The following is a 15,166-nucleotide window of genomic DNA, read 5'->3' on the forward strand; positions in this document are numbered from 1 at the left end:
TTTCTCAGGAAAGATTTATGAGGTTGTACTTCGTCACTGGACATATAAATAATGAAGGTGGGCTCTCTGTGCAGGCCCATGTGGACGCTTGAGGGGCAGGACGGCGCGGGGTTACGGCCACTCTGTGGGAATGCCCTGATGCTGGGTCAGTGCTCATCCCTGCAGCGTGTCATGTGCTGTGCTCGAGTGCACGCGGCCATTCACCTTCTCAGTGTTGTGTCTTGGGTCACGAGCTCCCTGGGAGCAGAGGTGAAGCCCTTGGACAACTGAGGCCTTGGTACACAGTGACCAAAGATGTATTTGGTGACTTGAAGTGCACAGACACCCTGAGGCCAGCAAAGAACACAGGATGTGTGCGTACAGATGGTGGGATGGAGACATTGCGCATTGCGGACGGACGCCTTAATTTTTTTTCCAGCTCTTGTCACATATAGAGAAACTTCGGACCTCCATGATAGACGATCTCAATGCAAGTAATGTTTTCTACAAGAAAAGGATAGAAGAGCTCGGGCAGAGACTCCAGGAACAGAATGAACTGATTATCACGCAGAGACAACAGGTATTTTTGGCTATATATTGGCACTATTTTTGTTTTTTTTTTTCCAAGCAGTGCAATTTATTGAAGAACATTCTGTTTTATTTTAGTGCATTTGTAAGTTGGATAAGATAAAGGAGTAGAGTATGTTCTTCCCCAGGGTTGTTTGAAAAGTAAATCCAATAAGATAATTTTTTCATGGTATTTTTTTTTAACTGTAAAGAGCAAGCAAATTTATTTAATTAGAACTTAGAATAAATTTAAAGGTAGAGAAGGATTTCTTTTTGTGATTACTTTGAGAAGCAGCCCAATCCAAATGCTACTTTTATACAATTTTTGCCTCTGTAGCTTTAAAGTCCATCTGTCCTCTGTCTTTGGAAGACCTAAAAAAAGGTTAATACAGTATCTGTCCATCATCCAGTATGTCCCTATCTGGTTTCAACCTCGTATCGTTAAAAAAACACATGGTTTTTCTTTGCAGATTAAAGAGTTTACCAGTAAACCATTAAACAGCGTCAGTGAACCCAAAGGTAAGTGGGCCAGGATCCCAGTGTTGGAGGCGAGGCGGGCCTCCCTAACCATGCACCGGACATCAGAAGAATGTGGGGCCCCCGGTGGCTTCTGGGCACCAACATGGCATTCCCGTGGTGATTTTAATTTGAGTGATCTGTCACCTCGATCCGGAAAATTGGAGATTTTTTTAATACCTTGACTATCATTGAATGGTCTTCCATATTTTTTATCAGAATATTGTTAGGCACAAAATCCATGCTTAGTAACCGTACCTCCGGACTGATGTGGGATGAGGGGGAGTGACCGTCAAAAGCACCAGGTCTAGAGACAGGCTGGGCTCAGTGTAGCTCTGTGAGTGTCTGCCTCCAGTTCCTTAGCCGTAGTGTTGGAGCATGAAGAGTGCCTACATCACAGGCTTCTTATGAGGGTTAAGTGGGGGGACATATAAAAAACGCACCTGCTGAGCACACGTGGACGTGGGCGTGAGCTCTCGTGAACGACCCCCGCCTCAGTTACTCTAAAGTACCGTAGGGGCTTGCTGCGTCCTTGTCAGCTGAGGCAGCTGGGGGTTAAAGGTTCGTTCTCAGCGTCGTGGGGGCACATCCAGCCTATGGACTGTGGCGGCGAGAGCCGTCACCTCCTGCTCCCTGAGGAGCGAGTCCAGAAGGGACACTGGAGTCAGAAGCGCATGTGGGGTCTCCCAATAAAGCATTCAGCTTGCCTTTGCCTGGACCCCTCTCAGGTAACCGAAGTCTTGGTCCCTGCTCGTCTCAGGTCATTGAAGGGCACTTGTGTACTTGAGGGCCCCTGACTGGGGATTGGTAACGGGTGCTTGAGCCGCATATTCTCCTTGTTTCTAGGGGCCCCCTCGGGGGTTCGTTGACCTGCACGCTGGGTTCCTTCTTGTTTGGAGATGAAGGTTTGGGAAGGGCCGTGGTTTCCTGTAACTTCTCTTTGAAATACTGAGAGTTCAGGTAGTGAGCAATATCTGTATAATTACTTAGTGAAATATTTGAGTGATAATAATTTTAGGAAAAAGTATTCTAAGAATTTATGTTAAACGTCTTTACTCAAGTGGGTGAGGGACCACGTGTTGGTAAATTTTGCTTATTTCTTTTCCTGGAGAAAAGGATAAGTGCTGGCAAAATACAACCTGTAGCTTGTGATTTTTGTCATTAACTAATTTTTTTTTTTTTAATTTCAGGGAATCCTTTAATCTGGCAAGCTTTTGAATCTAAGCCAACTGCCCCAGCTGTACCTAGTAAGTTTCTATAAAAGGCTCAGGATTCTAAAAATATTTTTAAAGTGCTAAACCAGTACACAATGTATTATTTTTAGAGGCTTTTCTTTGAAAACCAGTGTGTTTGGAGACTACATAATGATCTATTTTGATTCCTCGCTTTGACCTAGTTCTAAAAACCCAGGACTGTAACTATCCATGTGATTTTGTGGTGGTTTTGGTTAGCCATACCTATTGTTTCTTAGTTCACCTAATCAAGGGACAACTGTAAATTCTTTGGCATTGCTTCGGTTTGTATCTGTGGGTTTCCCAAGGCATTGCACTGTGTGACGACGTGACCTTGTGGTGGCCGCCACATTTTGGCATCACCGAGACGCAGAGTTGCAGGCTTTGACCTGACGTTCTGTCAGTCACTCACTTGAGGCGGACTCAGCACGTCTGTCAGCCGTCAGGATTTGGCTGTGATCCACAAAGACATAGTCTGTACAGTGTAGAAATGGACAGACTGTTTTCCTAATAATAGTTAAATAGTTGAAATTTTTTTATTATTTTATTATTCCATTAGGGAAAGTGTAAGGGCGGAGGAAGCTAGAGAGCAGACAGCCCTGGGCAAGAGAGGACGTGTGTTTGGACAGGGGTCTGAATACCAGGGGAAGGTCCAGGCCGAGGCTGGACCCTGAGTGACGGTACCATTCATATGGGCCCAGGACTGTATCGAGAAAGGGCATTGATGAGCAGGTTTGGGAATTTGGCACAATTGTTGGGAAATTGCTAATGATTTTAACTGCTCAGTCTTCTCAGGTACTTCTGGGGGCCTCTTTTTTTTTTTTATGATTTATTTGTTTATGAGAGAGAAAGAGAGGGTGTGCCGGGGGGAGGGGCAGAGGGTTAGGGAGAGAGAATCTTCAACCAGACTCCCTGCTGAGCAAGGAGCCCGATGGCAGGGCCTATCCCAGGACCCTGAGATCATGACCCAAACTGAAATCAATAGCCAGATGCTTTACCAACTGAGTCACCCAGGCATCCCATTTCTGGAGGCATCTTGATGTTGCTTCTGGAAGCTGAAGAGGTTGAGAGGTGCTGAGAAAGGGCAGGTTAGTCCCAAGAGTAGGGCTGAAGTAATAGTAAAAGCCAGGCTTATGTCCTATGGAAAGAAATCCATTTCACAGAAGGATGGGAAGGTTAAAAGGCATTAAGTTGCTATTGTTCGTACCTTAATTAGACTTGGAACAATATTGTGTTCCGATAAAACTTTATTTACAAAGATAAGTAGTGGGCTGATATGTCCCACAGGTTATACTTTGGCAAACCTTGATTTAGATTATGTAAGTTGCAAATGGCTTGGAGGGTCTTACATTTCCAGAATGGCTAGCCATTTACGCACAGTTAGGAGTCGAACACCTTTGCCAGTGGTCATTGTAAAGACAAAAATGTATGCCTACGGAGGAAACTGAAGTTTGTGGCCAGTATTTTTCAGAGCAGGAGTAGAATTAAAGATCTATCATAATAAGCTAGTTAAAGAGAAAACAAACAAATACATGATCCAGAGAGGAACCATGACAGGAATGTTCATGCCAGCATTATTCATAACAGCCGAAAAGTGGACACATCCCAAATGTCTATCAGCTAATGAATAGATGTATAAAATGTGGTCTGACTGTACAGTGGAATGTTATTTGGCCATAAAACTGCGTGCTGGGGACATCTGGGTAGCTCAGTCAGTTAAGCGTCTGCCTTTGGCTCAGGTCATCATCCCGGAGTCCTGGGATCGAGTCCTGCATCAGGCTCCTTGCTCAGCGGGGAGCCTGCTTCTCCCTCTGCCTGCTTCTCCCTCTGCCTGCAGCTCCCCCTGCTTATGCTTTCTCTCTCTTTCTCTCACAAATAAATAAATAAAATCTAAAGAAAGAAAGAAAGAAAGAAAGAAAGAAAGAAAGAAAGAAGGAAAGAAAGAAAGAAAGAAAGCTGACATGCTGCATACAACGTGGATGAACTTTGAAAACGTCATGCTAAGTGAACAAAGCCGGTCACAAAGGACCACAATGTATGAGTCCATTCTATATGAAATGTCCAGAATAGGCAAATCCATAGAGACAGAAAGTAGATCAGTGGTTGCCAGGGGCCGTGGAGAGGCAGACGAGGGGAGTCACGGCTAATGGGTGTTTCCAGCGCATGTGATAAAAATGTTCTAAACTTCGGTAGTGGTGATGGTTGCACAACTCTGATTACACTAACTGTATACTTCGAGTTGTGTATTTTATATTGAATTGTATATTTTAAAAGGGCAAATTGTATTGTAATAAAGCTGTTACGGAGAATTGGTGTAGGTTAGCTGATGATGGTCATTGGAAACATTCATCCCTCACGATCTGTATATAGCTTGACTAGTTTGAGGAGGACTCGAGCATCAAGTTGAGATGCTTATGCTTTCATTAGGAAAGGCTGTGAGCTTTTTCTCTTTTGCTGTTTCAGTGAGTGCCTCGGCTGCACAGACCCTGGATGCTAAGTCCGGTCTCACAATGGCTCATGGTAAGTTTCAGCTAAGTCTCAGCATTTTATGTTCAGTTTCTGCCCTGAGTCAGAGAACTTATTAACTACACGTGCTTCCGTGGGGTAACTATGCAAAACAGGGAATGCAGAGCAGTTAATAAAACTCTTGCCTTCATATGTAATATCTTAAACTGTGAACATACCTACCAGAGTCACAAAGTAAAAAATGTATGTGTTGCTAGACTCACAGGCAGAGATTTTAACGTTGAGCGGTGCTTTGATTGTGTATGACTTTGGGTGGAGGGTAGTAGGTGTTGGGTAAGAAGGTGATTTTCTACGAGACCAGCCAACCAGCACATGCCACAGGGCATACGTGACTGTTTTTATAACTTTCAGTGCAGCAGCAAGTCACCTTTTTTAAACAAACAGTTTCAGCGATTGGTTGGAAAAATCTAGAAAAGACATGTGATGGAAACCAAAGGAAAAAGTGGGAGCCACGGGAGGGAATCCCTGCCAGGAATCAGTTCCCGGACCAGGGCGCAAGGGTGGTAGTTGTTAATTACAGGATCCAGTAGACAGGGTGAATATCGGTAGCCATATTTTATTTTTATACTGCTAAGGTGTGTACGGTTTTTACAAGTCTGTTTTAGTCCATTGTTTGCCAATGGTGTGCGGTATATTAACTGAATTAAAAGATGGGAGGGGGACCAACTTTTTTCTGTCTTGCCTACAAATGCTTCTGGAATGTAAATGATTACTTCATTCCATTTTGCTTTTTAGCCTTTGAGTTAGACTTAAATCCACGGTCAGTCAAGTCAGACTTTGTGTGTTCAGAAATATTGTGATTCATATTAGCATGGCTTTTTGTGCCCATCTTTTTTGTTCACTGAACGGATTCATGAAGGTGCTCATTGCCTCTTACTTTTTTCCCTGAGGTCATTTCAGGCAGGTCAGTACCCCTGAGCATGTGTTCGCACTATGTAATATGTAAACTCCCCACTTATTGGATGTTACATTTACAAGTGTTTAGAACATGCAGGTGTCCTCCCTCTGGACCAGCACCAGAGGTACAATGTGGAACCCATGCAAATTTGCTTCAATATTGAATAGGCTAGAAAATGTCCCCTGGCAAGTGCTCTCTATTCATATTCTTAACGTCAAGTCTAAAATCTCCCTCTGGCCTTCTTTTTCAGGGTTGACTTTTCTAATGCATTGCTGGCCACTTCTCTGTACTTCAACAGTGTGTTAGAGTTTCTTTTTCTTTTCTTTCTTTTTTTTCCTTGCTACTTTGTTATCATTAGCCTTTTGTGTGACAGTATATGAGGACTACATTTTCTTTGCTTCATATTTTTGGCACCCAATAAAGGACTCCTATAGTAGGTATGTTTAGCTGCCTGGAGTTGATTCAGGAGTCCTGACAAATCCATCGGTTCCAAAGCACTGTGTTCCTTACGGACTTTGCCCTGATTGGAGCTGGGCTGCGTGAACCAGCCATGGCCCCTTGCTGGCATCTGCTGGGATTAAAATGCTAGTTTTAAATGCCAGCCAGACCTGGCATGAGGCCTGCAGCCTTTGGATTGGGATCTGGGCTGATCTGTGAACATCTTAATGGGCAGGAGCAAGGAGGAGGCTTGTACAGGGGCCCACTGACCTGCCCCCCCTCCAGCTATGGCAGTGTCCCCAGCTGTAAGGGGTGGGGGCAGGGGGGCAATGGGTCAGGGAGCCTTAGTCTGTATTGCGTAACATTATTTAGCCCGATTACCTCTCAATCTTTCCTTTTGTTCCATCTCAGAGCTTGATGAGGCTCTTTACCGCGAAAAATGTCATGATTACTCGCTGTCTTAGGTGGGTTCCGCGGGAAACAGACTCAGGTGGAGATTTGCAGCTGGGAGGTCTACTGGGCAGTGCTCTTGGACAGCGCCTGTGAGAGAAGCAGGAGCAGGTGGAAGGGGATGCCGAACCCAGATGCACTGCAGGGGAGGCCTCCGTAGATCTCACCGGAAGCTTCAGAGCTGGGATGGGCTCTTCAGAATTGTCCTGGATTGAGTGGTCAGTTACAAGATGGGGGTTGTCCCAGGGAGGAGTCAGGGGTGTAGGCTGCTCCTTTCCGCTGAGACAAAGCAAAAAGTAGAAGCAGAAGGTCAGAGGCAAGCACTAGGTGGGAATGAGTGGTGCAGAGGGGTTGTTTGGTGAGCATAGGGTGTGCAGAAGAGGTTTGAGGGAAGTAAGGTTGGTTGAGACAGTTCGTGGCGAGCACCGTGTGCCAGACTCTAGCTATTGGGGCCATTCGTGTGGCATTACGTAGCTGCTGAATGTTCTTGAGGCTGGGCCTGGGGAAGCTCAGCCTGACCAGAGTGTACTCAAAGATTTAGAGCTGGAGAGACCAGCCGGGGATCGAGGAGTGGGCTCTGGGAGATTCTTCACCTGGGAATTGGAGTGGAGGTTTTGAAACAAGAGGGAGCAGACATACCAGCTGCTCCGTGGAGCTGGTGGAAAGGCGCAGACGAAGGTGAGGGAAGGGTTGAGAGCACCATGAGCTCACAGACACAGTGCCGTTTAGAGAAGTCCGGAGACAAAGCCAGCGATTGCCAGTAGGAAGGCACTGTGGCTTCATGGCCAAGAGCCTGGACTTTGAAGTCAAGCGGGCGGTCTGGGTCACAGCTGGCTCATGAAGCCATAGGTTTGGGTTTCCTTGGCTGCTGAATGGGGAGAACAGTCATGACTACTTTGGTGGGCTGTAATAAGGATCAAATGAAGCAGGACCTTTGGAACAGGAGCCACCGAGCAAGCACTGGCCAATGTTGGCTGCTGGGGTCGGGCCGACATAGTCCAACACAGCCAGCCAGTGCCAGAGAGGATGGGCTAGAGACCTGGGCGTTCGTCTTCTGAAGGTGATGGTAGGAGACTGACATAAGGATTTTCCTGGAAGCCTCTGAAGAGTTCAGAGGGGAGAGGCTCAGGTCTTCGAGTGTATCAGCTCAGCTTGGATATCTCCACTTAGGACAAGAGCTGGGTCATTTGGCGGCTGGGCCTGTGGCTTATAAAGCATATGAATGGCAGACTTGCACATCAGTCTGCTAGTTTAGGGAGCTAGAGTCTGGTGGACCTCACTTCCTTAGCCGTTATAGTAGGAGCCCTGGTTCCCTCCCCCAGAGCCCTGCCCTCTGCCCCCCAGCACCAAAGGTCACAATTTTGATGCTTTGTCTTGACTCAAGAGAAGTAAGTCCTAGGACTATGCTTATAATATAATGATAACAAACATGTATGTGATGTTTTGGGGAGATTTTCTAGAGCTTTTCCTCCTAACTTTATTTTTGTCATTTTCATAAACTGCAAGAGAATAGAAACCATGTGACTTTTAAAAACTTGAAATTCGCTCTCCTCCTAAAATCCCTATTTTCAGCAGTTCAAACTAGTAAATAGTCTATTTGTATGACTTTACTTTGTAATTTTTTGAATTATTAATTGAGATATATAATTGATCTATAGCATATCAGCCCAGGCATACAACACAGTGCTTCGATATTTATGTAATTGTGAAATGATCACCACAGGACCTAGTTAGCATCCATCACCACACACAGTTACAGGGTTTTTTTCTTTCTTTAACTTTAAAATCTTGATGCTGAAGAACACATCTGAAAGCACGTCTTTGACGTCCAGCCGTTGTGGTGCATGGGCGGAGTTCAATGCTTCTGTGTGCGATCATGTTCGTGTTTCAGAAATTAAAGTGGGCTGCTCTTTCCTCAGAGGCTGTGTTCCAGATGTTCTCTGGAAAGCAGTTTAAAATGCTTTTTTCCCCAGTCACTGTTAGATAGATGGACTGGGCTGCTAACGGCTATAAGAGCCCATTTGCGTGTACTTAGATATAGTATGTATTTATTGACTTGTGTCTACCCGGGTGTATGTGCGTATGTTTGTGGACGCCCAAGACAGAGTACCGGAAATACGCTTGGGTAAACTAAAAGCTAGCACTTGCCAGCGGGAGGTGTTAAATCTAAGCTAATCCGGCCAAAGCACGTGGATCTGGTGGGCGACAAGCTGCTGGGCGCTCGGTGATTACTGGCCGTGCTGCCCTCGCGGGTCGCCCGCTCTGGGGTCTGGTGCGGAGTGAATGGCCTCCGGCCTGTAGGCGTGCGTGGAGGGCGCCCTGGGGAGGTGTCCCTGGCAGTCTCCAAGCTGAAGGGGAGCGAATACGCACTTCCTCAGCTCGACTTCCGGTCGCGTTTTATCCCAACGTCTAAAGCCTGACCTTCCCCACGAAGGAACTTTCCCTCCGTTGATAGGATGGCGTTTGGCTTTATCCATGCTGCCCGTGGGGTTCCTTGAGCCCCAGTCACGTTACCTGGGAAGTCACCCAGAGGCCTCACTCCCCCTGGGCACTGTTCTGGGGTGGAACTGGGAACAGCCCCTCTTCACGTGTCATCTGTCCACAGCCTCGCCCTGGTGGCTCTCTGGGAGCAGATGGAGGTGTTGAACCATGATTTAGGGGCACAGGGATGTCTAAGAATGGGGTCTTAGTCCTGCTGCTGACCCTGGGTTCACCTGTCCCTCACCATCCTGGTCCTCTCACCTGAAGATCCTGGGGCTAGCGAGAAGTGGGAACCCCAGGGCCTCGGGCATTTTGTCATGTTTTTATCTTTGGGAATTGAAAGCGTTTCATTAATTTTCTCTTTAGCCACCCGGTCAAAATATTTCATAAGGAAGGTATTTTGGGGGGATAAGTGAAGAAGGCCTTTTGCAGTTGTGTCCTCATGCCTTAAAAGAATCCCGTCAGGCACGAGGTTGCGGAGTGCGAAACGATGTAATTATTTGAAAATATAATTTCGGGGTGGGGGGGCAGGCATTAATGGCAAATACCTGGAAAGAACAGGTCCCATGAAAAAGGGACCAGCTTTAACTGACTGCCTTCAAACTTCTTCCCAGCAAATTCTGCTGTTTTGGGCATGATTAAAATACTGTGGAACTAGATCTTCCAAAATTGTTTGAAAGGAAACTAATTTCACTTTGCTGTTGTCCTGTCTGTACTATTCTTATTTTTCCTCGTTAATAGAACAGGCATTCTCATCGCACATACTGGAACCAATAGAAGAGCTTTCAGAGGAAGAAAAAGGTAACCGAGGGCTCACTCAGGGTTTCTTCCTGCATAGATTCTATTGAGATGCTAAAACCCAAGCCTTGAAATTATGATCTCGTGGTTTTTATCACACTGTTATCAAAATTAGGGAAGACATTTAGGTTTGGAGATGACATTTTCAATCCATCTGGAGTATTCTACCATCTTACTCCTTTAACATCCTGTTATATGTTCCCCTGCTTTACTGTATTCTTAGCATGTGAACAACACCTTCCTGGGTCAGGGAACTTGGGGAAAAAAACCTAAGTCTTTATGTCAACGCAGATATTTTCCGGTCAGATGACAAGTCAACACAAATGCGTTGTGCACCAGATGATACAAAAATATTCCTGGCACAGTCGCTATTTCTCACACCGTGAATCTGTGAAATTATTTTGAAATTGTTTCATTTAAAATTATTTTTTAAATTATTTCATTAAATCATTTCAAAATTATTTTAATAGCAAGAAAAGCATAATATTGAAGCTCTCAATGTAGAATATTTGTGTGCAGAATAATGTCTTTTTAAAAAAAGATTTATTTTTTTATTATATAGAGAGAGCAAGCGCACGTGGTGGGGGAGGGGGAGGGGGGAGAGGGAGAGAGAGAATCTGAAGCAGGCTCCATGCCCTGTGCAGAGCCCAAAGTGGGGCTCGATCCCACGACCCTGAGATCATGACCTGAACTGATATCAAGAGTCAGAGGCTTAACCGACTGAGCCACCCAGGTGCCCCCAGGACAGTGTCTTTATGGTGAAATTGGGGAGCTGTTCAAGGTTTGGGGAGATAATTAAAGTTATCGTGGCTTCCTCATTTTATTCAGCAGCTCTCAAAATTATTTTGCCAATTAATTTTTGAAGTTTATGAAAATCATTCCACATTATTCAGAGTACTTTCGAATACCAAACTTGTAGATCCTGGAACAGTTATACTTGAATCTGTTTACCATCATTTTCTGCTTAACAATGATGATGCTTGACCACATATTTACCTCTTTAGGAGAAAGCAAATTGTTCATATTTATATGAGCTCTGGTTTTACCATTTGTGTTAGGAAGAGAATTAAAATGGTATATTCCAATTTGTAGATTCTTAATATTTGTTGTAATGTCTTCTGTGTTTTCTAAAAGACTTTTTCCAAGTTATTTTTTTAAAGATGTTATTTATTTATCTATCATAGAAAGAGAGAGAGCACAAACAGGGAGAGTGGCAGGCAGAGGGAGAAGCAGGCTCCCTGCTGAGCAAAGAGCCCAATACAGGACTCGATCCCAGGACCCTGGGATCAACACCTGAGCTGAAGGCAGACGCTTTAACCAACCCACTGAGCCACCCAGGCATCCCTTTCCAAATTATTTTTGACAAGGCTACAACTTGCGAAGTGATTCGGTCAGTCACATCCATAATATCTGTGCAATGTTCATTTTCCATTTGCTTTCAAGTAACGTGCTTTCTCCCTCCTACATGTGATTTATTGATGCCTGGAACACCAAATATCTTATTTTCTGCAGAATCTATGAAATGTGTCAGGGGGTCCTGTGGAGTCTCAAGTTCACATGCATTTAAAAAAAGGAGTCTGTTAGATTCCAAGAGACTGTCCTCACTTTGTCCACTGTGTCACCCCTCAGGGCCCCACTTCTAACCACGGCATCCTTCTGCCTGTGTCTTAGAATTCTTCTACCCAGACCATTTAAGGTGTGAGTTTGGGATCACTGGCCGCGAACACCATCCTTGGGTGTTGCCACAAGCGGGGAACCAGATTGGGAAAGAAAATAACCTTTGCCACCCTCCCTGGGCTCAGACACAGCTCTAGTGGGAAGGAGGCGAGGGCCGAGGACCACCAGACGGGCCTGAGTCCCAAGCGCACTGTTAAAGAAGCCGGTGACCAAACGAATCCTTCAGGGCCTCTGTGGAGCCAACTGCTGGCAGCACGTTAATTGCCATCGATAAATTCCTCAGCTGTGCCCACATTTTGCACGTGATGCCTGTACAGCTGAATTTTGGCAGTGGTTTGCAAAGCAGGGCGGCTGTTACCCAGAAGTATGCATGCATGCGTGACCATTTCTGCGTCCTTACTTTTTTGACAGTCCTGTTCTATGGGAGGTTAGAATGTGGGCCAGCAGGGGTCTTAGAGGCCATTTCATCATTCGGGAACTTGAAACACAGGGAGCTTGCTCCTAGCTGGTGAGCTTCATTAGTGACAGGGAGGGAACTCACGTCCAGGTTTTCAGCTTTCCATAGTTGAACGCAAAGAACAAAGGGACAGAGGCAGGCCGGTCCTGGACTGGCGGGCTGTCCTTGGAGCAGTCTCTTTAGCGCTCTGGTTTTCGTGTTCCCGTGTGAAAAATGAGAAGATTGATTCGTAGATGATGACATCCCTTCTGACTCAGAAATTCTGTTTTGGTCTTTGTTCTTGACTCTTTGCTTTGTGCGTAATTCTTTGCTCACCAAACATGGTACGTTGCATGTCTGATATAAATGATCATTTCTGTGGGCCATTGCACACCGGCCACCTGCCTGGGAAAGTTTTGTCTTATTGATCTTGGTAAGTAGTATGTGCTTCAAAACCTTCAGTTGTGATTGGCTTTCCAGCGATTCATTCCACCTTTACATTAAAAACTTTATTTTTTTTCCCCTGTGCATTCTACGTTCTTTCTCTTGCTTCCCCCGGCCAGCCCCAGCCTTGTAAGAGGCCTTCCTACCAAGAGTTTTCTCATTTTCCATAAGCGAATCCCAAGCAAGCGTCAACATGTAAAGTGAATTTGAGGACAGAGGGGAAATGTTTAATTTGTAGTCATTTTGGGAAACTCGGTCATCCGAAGGAGCTGATCATCAGGGTTGAGGGCGAACCCAAACCCAAATCCAGTTCGCTTGACCCCGGACCCGGGGCAGACAGAGCCTGGAGCCTCTCTGGCTGTACTTCTCTGTAGCTCCTTTTATATCCTGGGTGCTGGCCCCAAAATTCCCTTTGTGTAAACAGGGCGAGAGGTGTGTCTGTTTCTGTGGTAGCACCATGACTCCCAAGCAATTCTCAGTGCCTCTTCTCGTTCTTCGCCATAGTTTTCTACACTTGATGGCCACCTAGCAGCCAGAGCGAAGACACGGCCACGGCTGCAGCTAAGCCCTGCAGGTTTTGGTGTATTGTTCCTAGGACAGAAGTGCCTTTTTTTTTTCTTTTAAGATTTTATTTATTTATTTATTTGAAAGAGAGAGAATGAGAGTGTGAGCGGGGCCGGGGTGGGGGGAGAAGAGGGAGAGGGACAAGTAGACCCCACACTGAGCGCAGGGCGGATGTGGGCCTCCATCCCTCCACCCTGAGATCGTGACCTAAGCCAAAATCAAGAGTTGGACGCCCAACCAACCGAGCCACCCAGGTGCCCCCAGAAGTGCTTTTTTTTAAGGTAGCTCCAGAATATTGGAAAACATTGGTGAGAAAGCAGCATGTCAAAAATTTAAGATTACTTCTGATTTTTACTAATACATAATCTCACAAAATTTCCTGATTTTGGTTTCGCAAACCGCAGTACCAAATTATAGAAAAGCATTATCATGCAGGATTTTTCCTCTTATTTAACGAACACACAGTAATTTGCCTACTTTTGCCCTCAGCCAAAGTGTTGATTAATGAACAGAAATGTTCTTTACTGCTGGACTTGAACGAGGGTTGAGAGAAGGTCTGAGACATTGGGGCATTTGGCTGCGGATCTTCCGTCAGTCCGAATGCTGTGGGTCCCTAAAACTCCCATCTACTGGGGTGGGTGAGGCCGGGCCTCAAAATACCATAGCCCCTGCCGCCCCAGACCTACTCGGTGCTGGCACTCGGCACAACCGTTGTTGGGTGGAATGCCCCGGTTTGGAGAATAGACTCCAAAATGACAGCGCTGTCGTCGTGTTCTCCCAGATCTGGCTTTGGACGCTCACTAAGGGTCTCAACAGCCCAATACAGAGCCTCTTCCATCAAGCCCTCCCTCTGCTTTGACGTAGAACTCCATTCCTCCGGGTCGCGTAGTCACGCCCCTTCTCCAAACGCTCTTGAACTCCACATTTTTTAGTGGGGAAATGAAAGGGGAACAGGGAAGGAAAAGTTCAGAGTATCTGGCCAGTTAGTTTTTTCTTTGCTTTTAATTATAAGTTGTTTTAAACAGAATCTACTTTTCCTAAGACTCTTTGTTTAACCTCTTTTTCATTTTGATAAATATTTTGGGAGGGATAATTTCACTTTTTGAAATTTTATATAAACTTCTACTGAACTTATCAAATCAAAACTTTTAATATAAATCGGGCTTCTTCAAAAAATGATACATAAATTCTAACAATTTAGGCAAGATGAATTCTTCAGAAAGTAGGGAAATAATTTTAGGGTGAACCATTGAACTTCTAAAGAAGTTGTTTTTTCTACTGTGCTTCCGCAGAGACGTTTCTCTTACATTACTCATCTAGTAATGAATTAGTTAAGGGGTCAAGAAAGAGTCTTTAAAGACACCGAGTGTTGAAGCCAACTTAGGATAGTTTTAAAAGTTGTGATGCTCCAGTGTCATGTACGGTGTGGAATGATCGAACCATCCAAAGCCCTATCACGTTACAAAATGCTTGCTTGCTGTTTAAAAGTGGCGCTCTGCCGTTTTCTGCTTAGAGCTTTTATGTATTTAACTTTTTTTTTTAAGATTTTTTATTATATTATGTTAGTCACCATACAGTACTATGTATTTAACTTTTTAACACACTTTGTAAACCTTATTTCAGGAAGGGAGAACGAACAGAAATTAAATAACAACAAGATCCATTTAAGGAAAGTTTTGAAAAATAACCCCTCCCTCACGAAGGAAATAAGGAGCGTCTTGGAGCAGAGTTTGCTAGAGAAACTGGAAACCTTGGGGATTAATGCAGTAAGCTCATTCATTTCAGGAACGTTCGCTCGTTGTGTTGTATTTTGTTTCCTCAATAGGGAAGGATCAGAGAAGAGAGGAAGGCATGTCCGTTCTGTCCTTGTGCACTCACACTGTCCTGATGGCCCAGCTTGCATGGTTGGTTAGTCAGACTCACACACACACACACACACACACACACACACACACACACACACACAACCTCTCTGTGCATTCAGCCCTGGCACTCGCAGCCTAGCACCACTAACCAGTCCCGTGCACTCATCCACAGCCCCCCCCCCCGCCATGTCCCACTGCACAGGGAGCTCCTCTTGAGGCCAGAATAGTGTGTTGCACGTCGGGGCGTCCCCTACCTCGCATGCAGCAGTAAGGACGAGAGGTCGGCACAGTTTAT

The 15,166-nt window shown here is 45.3% G+C and overlaps 1 protein-coding gene across 6 annotated transcripts in view; it reads left to right on the forward strand.

Annotated features, from left to right (window-relative positions):
* Positions 1-15,166, forward strand: part of DZIP1 (DAZ interacting zinc finger protein 1) — a 49,636-nt gene that overhangs the window by 25,655 nt on the left and 8,815 nt on the right. For 3 of the 6 annotated variants that reach the window (XM_045810912.2, XM_087865045.1, XM_045810913.2), the window contains 6 exons: positions 419-559; positions 1,017-1,065; positions 2,253-2,309; positions 4,758-4,814; positions 9,829-9,888; positions 14,630-14,772. In XM_045810912.2, the coding sequence (XP_045666868.2) occupies positions 419-559; positions 1,017-1,065; positions 2,253-2,309; positions 4,758-4,814; positions 9,829-9,888; positions 14,630-14,772 (507 nt within the window). Of the gene's footprint in view, positions 1-418; positions 560-1,016; positions 1,066-2,252; positions 2,310-4,757; positions 4,815-9,828; positions 9,889-14,629; positions 14,773-14,831; positions 14,915-15,166 lie in introns of all 6 variants that reach the window. The other 3 variants (XM_045810915.2, XM_045810916.2, XM_045810914.2) reach the window with 3 other exon arrangements.

This window comes from Ursus americanus, chromosome 10, assembly GCF_024610735.1.
Source record: "Ursus americanus isolate L20-20 chromosome 10, mUrsAme1.1.p, whole genome shotgun sequence".
Lineage (NCBI taxonomy): Eukaryota > Metazoa > Chordata > Mammalia > Carnivora > Ursidae > Ursus > Ursus americanus.